The sequence below is a fragment of the Vicia villosa genome, linkage group LG7 (genome assembly GCF_029867415.1).
Source record: "Vicia villosa cultivar HV-30 ecotype Madison, WI linkage group LG7, Vvil1.0, whole genome shotgun sequence".
Classification (NCBI taxonomy): Eukaryota; Viridiplantae; Streptophyta; class Magnoliopsida; order Fabales; family Fabaceae; genus Vicia; species Vicia villosa.
The window spans coordinates 78,233,085-78,241,382 of record NC_081186.1 but is presented as its reverse complement, the minus strand read 5'-3'; the positions used below and the strand labels follow the sequence as shown (position 1 = coordinate 78,241,382).

Sequence of the window (8,298 nt, the reverse complement as noted above, 5' to 3'; positions counted from 1 at the left end):
CAAATTTGATGGAGGCTATGCGTCTTCAACAAATTGAGAATCAGAATCTGATGAATGAGCGTCTTACTACTTTGACCACTCGTGTCACTGAGCAAGGTGCTCAATTTACAGCCTACTCAACACTTCAAGAGCAACGGTACAACACACTCTATGGTATGTTGGATGCACAGAGCAACCAACTCTCCTCCTTCACAAGTGCCTTCATGCAACACTACCCATTCCCTCCAGTTCATACGGCTCAACCACCACCACCGGCTCAAGAAGGAGATGATGATGCTGATGCCTAGTGTTCCCTTTTAATTTTTTTTCATGCATTCACCATTTCCACACTTTCATGAACAAGTTTATTGTATTTTGTGTCTTTATTTTATTTTATGCTGAACAACATTCTACCGTACCTTGTGGTTGTGTAAGGATATTAATTGAGCTATGTGCTCATTATGTGTTTGGTTATTAATGTTATGTTGCCCTATTATTCATTTTATCATTAAGCGATGTTTTATGTGAATGTTTGCTTTATGATTGCAAAAAGGAGCTTAGTAATGATCAAAATTGACGCAATCAACCACACCAAGTGCATCCGTCTGGAAAACCACATCGTCAAGTTTGAAGTCCTTAGCTAGCTGCATTCCCCACCGAATCCCAAGAGCTTCAGCCAAACCGGGGTTGATGAAACTAGTGAGCCTCTGGGTAGCTGCAACCGAAATTCCGTTCTTGGCAGACTCGATGACACAACCAAGAGAAACTATCCCTCCCTCAAAACAACCTGCATTTGATTGGATAATCCAAGAGTTACCATACAGATGCTAAACCCGCGCTGGCATTAAACGATCCACAGAATCAGTCTTGCAGCTATCAAACTCAATTGAAGAGAGCCACACATCTTTAGCAACAAGCATAGGACATGGCCGAACCTTGTTGAAGACGACATCATTTCTAGCTTTCCAAACCTTCCACAGCCCAATACTAATCACTTGGCAAAGCTTGATATCCTTGCTCCTAAAAATCCTCATCAACCAAACCATTACCTCATCAACAGCCGAGATCCTCACTCCCAACGGGGGCACAAAAAACATTCTTTTAATAAAATCGCACCGCAGGAAAAGATGGTTAGCCGATTCAGCCTCTTCAAAACAAAGAGGGCAAGAGGGGTCAAGAGTGATGCCTTTCTTGCAAACGTTCATCCGTAAAGGTAAAATGTTTTTAACTAACCTCTACAAAAATTCCTTAATTTTATTCTCAATAGGTGCTCTCCATAATAGTTTCTAGAAGCCTTCTTCATCACTAACCGAAGGGCCAGGGATGCTGCTCCATCTAGCATTTCCAAGAAGATGATACGAAGTCTTGATAGAGAAGTCTCCGTGCTTCACAGCGTTCCGCACCACCTTAGAAATGGGAATAGAAGCTATGTGAGCAACATCACTCTCACCAAACAACTCCTTCAAGGAGTCCATCTTCCAACAACACAGGTCACTATCAATAGGAGAACTGACCAACACATCAGTGTTTTGTGGAACCAAAGGGCTAAGGGGTTTGAAACCCGGTAAAGAAGAACCCAGTTATCAGTCCATATCTTCACCCGCTCACCATTTCCAATACGCCATCTAGACCCCTTCAAAACAACATCTCTATAGCTATAAATACTCCTCCAGGCGTAGCTTGGTTTGTAACCCAAACCCGCCTCCGCAATAGAGCTCCTAGGGTAGTACCTCCCCTTGAAAAACTGCTCCACAAGAGATCCATCTCCTTGCCAAAGTCTCCAAAATTGCTTACTCAGGAGACTAGTATAGAAATCCCTGAAACCATGGAAGCCCATACCACCGTCGCTCTTTGAACGAGTCAATTTGTCCCAACTCATCCAGTGAATTTTCCTCTCACCTTCTTTTGACCCCCACCAAAACCTGGATAACATTGATTCAATCTCATCACAGACACCATCAGGGAGTTTATAACAACTCATAATGAACGTCGGAATCGCTTGTGCCACAGCCTTAATAAGGACTTCCTTCCATGCCTTGGACAAAAATCCTTCCTTCCACCCCTTGACTTTTTTCCACACTTTCTCCACAACCAAAGACAAAATAGCTTTCTTTGAGCGACCAAAAACAACCAGAAGCCCCAAGTATCTCGTATGGCTTCCCACGGCTTTGAAATCCAACTTCCTTTGTATAACCTCCCTAGACGCTTCACTGACGTTGCTACTAAACGAGACTTCGGACTTCTCAATATTGACCACCTGCCCTGAAGCTTGTTGATAAATCTGGAGAAGTTGGAGAATTCTGTCTGCTTCCTCCTCGTTGGCCCTTGAAAAAAGAAGGCTATCATCCGCAAAAAACATGTGAGAAATAACTGGAGCTTTCCTTGCAACCTGGATTCCATGAAGGTCCTTAGAGGCAGCAGCTTTATGAATCATACTTGAAAAAATGTCAGCACAAAGGATAAACAAGTACAGTGACAAAGGGTCACCTTGGCGGAGACCCCTTACCGGAGTGAACTTCCTACTCGGGTGGCCATTAACGAGGACCTGATAAGAAACAGAGGAAATGCACCGCTTAATAGTCTGAATTAGGCCCAAAGGGAAGTTAAAAGCTTCAAGGGTCCCGACCACGAAGTCCCATTCAATGTGATCATATGCTTTAGACATATCCAGCTTCAAAGCCATAACTCCTTTCTTCCCAACTTTTTTGTTCTTCATCCAATGGAAGCAATCCATGGCCATAAGAGTGTTATCCGTAATCAAACGGCCTTTAACGAAGGCACTTTGCTCCTCACTAACGATTTCAGGCAGAAACTCCTTAAACCGGTTAGTGATGACCTTTGTGACCACTTTCATCACGACATTGCAGAGACTGATAGGGCGGAAGTCTTGAGGGAGTCTAGGATGTTTAATCTTCGGGATAAGAGCGATGAAGGTCGAATTAATCAAAGTCGGGTCTTGACCGTTGTTAAGAATACTCAAGGCAGAATTAGTGACCTCACCTCCAACAATATTCCAAAATCTTTGGAAGAACACAATCGGTAATCCGTCGGGACCAGGGGCTTTGTTAGGATGCATCTGAAAAACAGCTGCCTTAACTTCTTCAGCAGTGAAAGCCAGATCACACCAGACTTTTTGGTCTTCAGTAAGGCTACCTTGACAATTACCGCACGCTTAGAGGATATTTAAGGGGCCTGAGGAAGAGAAAATTCTTTCAAAATAGTCAAGCAGAATCCTTTCACAATGCACAGGGCCGCTCCACCATTTACCTCTAACATCGATGAGTTTCTTAATCCTATTAGTTTTCCTTCTTTGATTAGCCTTGTAATGAAAGAACTTGGTGTTTCTATCCCCCCCTTTGAGCCACACAGCACGACTCCGTTGCCTCCACATGGTCTCCTGCAAAAACAAAAGCTTGTTTCTTTGAGCTTCAAGGGCTTTGTAATTCTCCATTTCTCTATCATCTTGGAGCAAAACTTCAATGCGTTTGAGTTCTTTTGCTATGTTCCTCGTCCTCAAGTGTTTGAAGACATCCTGGAGGGCTTGGACAGATTTAGTTTTGTCAGAAATGAAACCAGAAGTCTCAGACCACAATTGCCTAACCAAACTCTCACACTTTGGTTCTTTAAACCACACTTCTTCGAATCTAAAAAGGTGCTTCTTCCGATCTGGGAAACTTTCCTTCTCTATTACGATCCTTAGGACATCATGGTCGGAACCGAATCTAGGAAGGTGAAAAACCTTAGAAAGAGGGAAGGACTCCATGAAGGCATTGTTAGCAAGGACTCTATCCAATCTACACTGAATATTGTCCAGTCCCCGTCTCCCATTCGTCCAAGTAAAAGGGTAGCCAGAGAAACCAACATCCATAAGCCTGCAATTCTCCAGAGTTTGCCTGCCCCACGATAATTGAGAAGGCAGTCTGCGATTACCACCCCGCTTTTCATTCTCTTGGACCGTATCATTAAAGTCTCCAAAAATCAGAAATTTACCTCCCAGATTCCTTGAAAATTCTTCCACTAAAAGCCACGAATCTCGTTTCTGCATCTCCTCCGGGAAACCATAAAAACCCGTGAAGGACCAAGGGCCTTCTTCATCTTCCATCTCACAAAAGCCCCCCACATGATTTTGAGAGAAATACTGAACTTGAATCACAACCGGATCTTTCTAAAGCAGACACAAACCCCCAGCCCTATCTCTACCACTCCATCTACAATCCACAGACTGCGAAAATTTGTAACCAAGCTTAAAAGAAATCTTTACCATTTCATCAACCTTCAATTTAGTCTCCATCAAGAAGACCACAGAGGGGTTTTCTAATTTGATGAGCCTTGACAAGGCTCGAATTTCCCGAGGATGCCCCAAACCTCTGCAGTTCCAACTCAAGATTTTCACTGGGGTAGGCGGTGTTGGATATCCAACACCACCTCTGGTGACAAGATTTTTGCAGCTCCTTCTCCATTAATAGCTTTCGTCTTTTTTTCTCCACTTCCACAATCATCAATAGAGCCTTCAGTTATCATAACATCAATGAGTTTCCTTTTTGAGTTTTCCCCTCCTTTCGCTCGTCTTTGAGATACACCAGCTTTTCTTTCTCTTTTCTTCCTCACCCATTTCTTTTGTTGAGCTACCAACTGCCTTTTCATGGTTTCCACCGTTCTGCTACAGAAAGATCCACATCGCCTAAGAATTCAGCTACTGTCTCAATGTCTAACCCATCTAGATTTGCCTTTGATTTTTCTGAAACAAGCCCCTCTGGATCTCCACCCTCATGATTTTGTTGCACTTCATTTTCCTCTAGCAAGCCTTTCTCCTTCGGATCGAATCTACTCTGACTGGAAGAGGCATTGAACAAGTTCTTACTACATGTACCAGAACTGGACTCCTTCTTCCTGACTTGCTCACTCATCTTAGGTAACGGTGAAACTCTTAACCATTGCCCATAGGATAAATCTTGTTCCTCCAGCTCCTCAAAACCTTCTTCAATTAGCTCTTCCAGGGACTCACAGTTTTTCAGTTGGTGCCCGATCCTCCCACAGACGAAACAAAAAGTCGGTAACCTCTCATATTTGAAATGCACCCGCAGGTTCTTCTCTTTGAATTTTACCACTGTTCCTCTTTTCAGTGGTGATTTTAGGTCCACCGTAACCTTGATTCTCAGAAAGCGCCCATTCCTACATGCTTCTCTTGTATCCATCTCTTCGAAAGTACCGAAAATAGACCCAATCTTCCTTGCCATGGCCTCAGATCGGAGCATCAACGGGAGTTCATATATTCTAACCCGGAAAGGGCTAAAATGCATATTCAGATCTGAAAGTTGCTCTTCACCTGAGACCCTATTCAAGACTAACAGAGCTCTATCAAAACTCCAAGGCCCATTCTTTAGAACTGACTCCAAATCCCTCTTCGAAGCGAAGTTGAATAAGAGGTTTTTGCTGAGATCTTGAATTTCCACATGGTTCTTCAGCCTCCAAGCATTAACCATAGTGCTCTTAAAAGCTCTCACGTTGTAACTGCTATCCATCCAGAGTCTTCCCTCCATAGTCGTCTGAAATGTTTCTTCCTCGCACACTTCTTCCTCCGCCACCACCACACCTTCCTCTTCCTCCTTGGAAAAAGCTATGTTTTTCCATTGATCCATTGAGACTTACTCAAACCGATACGATACCAACCACCCCTAAATAGGCCAAGGAAAGGACAGAAACCCACAGACGGTGGGAAGGGAACCAGAAAAACTGGGGCACGCACCAGAGGAACCGGTGAAGTAGCCACCACAAACCCTAAAGTTTGGAGGGAGGGAGCACGATAAGTTTTAGAGAGAGAGTCTAACTTCTCTCTAGAAAACACGTGAATAGGTCTGCATGATCAGATTTTTAATGTTGATTAACCCATTGAAATTTCAATTAATACTAATAAAAAAAATTAAATAAGGAGAGGGATTAGGGTTAACTGGTAATGACCATTGAGCTTCTTGACCGAAAATCTTCTCTCCTCTCCTCACAAACAAAACGCAGCGGCGACCGTATTTTCCCCTCTCCGATCAAAATTCTGTTCGCCGCTGTTAATCCTCGCAAACGAACGACACTCTCATCTCAGCTTCCTCTCTCAATCGTTCTCGTCGATCTCCCTCGAAGTTCATCGCCTCACCCATCTCTTCAATTGAATCCCGAACTCTCTTCCTCATCTATTCTGAGTTCTTTTTTGAGTTGTTATTCTTGTTGATTGTAGATTATTAAGAACACGTGCGAGATTGTTGTGATATTGTTCGTGTGCAATTCGGTGAAGGATTATGAAGATTGAAGGAGCGTTGCGAAGATGATGATTAATAAACGAAGTTGTTGTTGAAGGAGATACCGATGGTGGATGTTATTGTGACGCGAAGCCGGTGCGAAGTTGCGGATTTGGATTTCGGATCGATGAAGATTGAAGATGAATTTCTGAGTGATTACGCTCTTTCGGTTGATTGTGGTTGAAGATTGATGATGACACTTTGCTGAACCGTGAAGAGTGGATTGAAGAAGATTGAATCAAGTGTTGAACGATTGTGATTAATTGGAGATTTTGCAGAGCTCTCGAGGATTAATGATGAACTGTCGAGGATGAAATCGGAGATTGATGATTGTGAGCTTTCTTTTCTGTGTTATCAATTCTCTCTTCTTTTCTCTCTTTCGGATTCTCTTGAAAGTTTTTGAAGTCTTTTTTTTTATTGAAGGTGGTGATCAAGTTTATTGATGAAGTGATAAAGATGAGGATTCTGTTATGTGATTGAGATTTTCGTTTCTTGCAGATTTGGAGATTACCGAGAGTTGATGTTGTTTGAAGGTTGATTAGTGAAGAGGTTGAATCGAGAGAATGAAGGTTGAAGAGTGAGGATTGTTCTGTCCCAATTCCGATTGAAGGTTCTGAAGCCTTTTGCATTCCCGAGTGAAGGAGATTGCTCCAAAAGTTTGTTACGGTTTTCAGTTACCGATTTTTCTTCAATGAAATTCTGTTATCTTTTTCTGATATTTTCTATGTGATTTGTTATCTCCTCTCTCTGTTACGTGAAAAAAATCTGATTTTCTCTCCTGGTTTTATGTTATAATCAATGCCCTTATGAACCGGTTTTTTCCCGTATTGAGCTGAAGCGATTTTCGTTTGGCAGGATTGGTTTATTTTGCAGGGCTGTATGCTGGTTCAGTTTCGGTTTTATGAGATTGCTAAGCTGAACCGTGAGCTCTCTTGATTATGCAGGCTACAGGGATTGGTTTTGGATTGTCTTGGAGAAGCTTGAAAAACAAAGAAAAATTAGGATGGACTTTTTCTTTTGTAATTCAATTTTTTTTGTAATGAATGGCATGGATTTTTTTGTAATTTGAATCGGTATGTTTTGTAATACGAACTTTCAAAAAAACTTGTAAAGAAGCTTGTACTCCATATTAATCTTGAACTTTATTTAGAATTCCTCTTGTAGATTGTAATCATGGTCAAGCACCAATAAAACTCACTATGAACTTCAAAAGTTCAAATTGACTTTCTTCGCGATGCGTCAACCTTATGATGGCTCGTCTTTTGAGAAACAAAACAAAACTTCCATCTTTCCCTTCATTATCAATTGAGAAACAAAGTAAAACTTTCATATTTCCCTTCATCATCAATTCGAATGTATAGATAAAAGCTCAAAAAGTTTGCATAAGATCACATAGAACTCGTAACTCCAAGTAATGAAATGAATCGAGCCCAAGTGTTTGAGACATAACCCATGATGATCGACGCAGCCATAAACTCACAACTAAATCTCAACTCTTGAATATTTGGCATCCTAAGCATCAATGAAGTCACACCTCATATCATGCACAAACTCATATGTTTGAGAAGAGGGAATCTTACTCCACAATCCACTATTTAAAAAAAGAGAAGAGCCAGTCTTTGGATGATATCTATACCTCAACCACTATGAAAAATGGATGATATTTATACCTCAACCACTATGAAAAATTCTAGCCTCGAAACCATTGATTTCACTAGATTTCCATGCTTTATTGAATGCAAATGTATGCTAAGTTAATGACCTAACTATATGTATGCATATGCAATGTGAAACTTAAGTCAATTAGAAATAAAATATATGGGCAAAATTTGGGGTGCAACAGTAGCAATTTCTTTGTTCACCCTTATTAGCTCATTGGTTGATGTCAGTTTTATTTCCTATTTTTTATTGTACTCAACTCATTGGTTGTAGATGACATGTCGATTTTCATCAACTCATTGGATGATGTTAGTTATATCTTTTTGAAATCAACTCATTGGTTGGTAACAATTATTTTATCCACCTTCATCAG

The 8,298-nt window shown here is 41.4% G+C and overlaps 1 protein-coding gene across 1 annotated transcript; it reads right to left on the bottom strand.

Annotated features, from left to right (window-relative positions):
* Nucleotides 1–4,619: 4,619 nt before the first annotated feature.
* LOC131619419 (uncharacterized) lies at nt 4,620–5,618 on the bottom strand. The gene has a single exon (XM_058890516.1). It carries the CDS (start codon nt 5,616–5,618, stop codon nt 4,620–4,622), a length of 999 nt encoding a protein of 332 aa, XP_058746499.1.
* Between the last annotated feature and the right edge of the window lie 2,680 nt (nt 5,619–8,298).

Bases quoted from the DNA above. Each gene is read 5' to 3' on its own strand.
- LOC131619419 (XM_058890516.1), bottom strand. From the start codon at position 5,618: ATGGATCAATGGAAAAACATAGCTTTTTCCAAGGAGGAAGAGGAAGGT.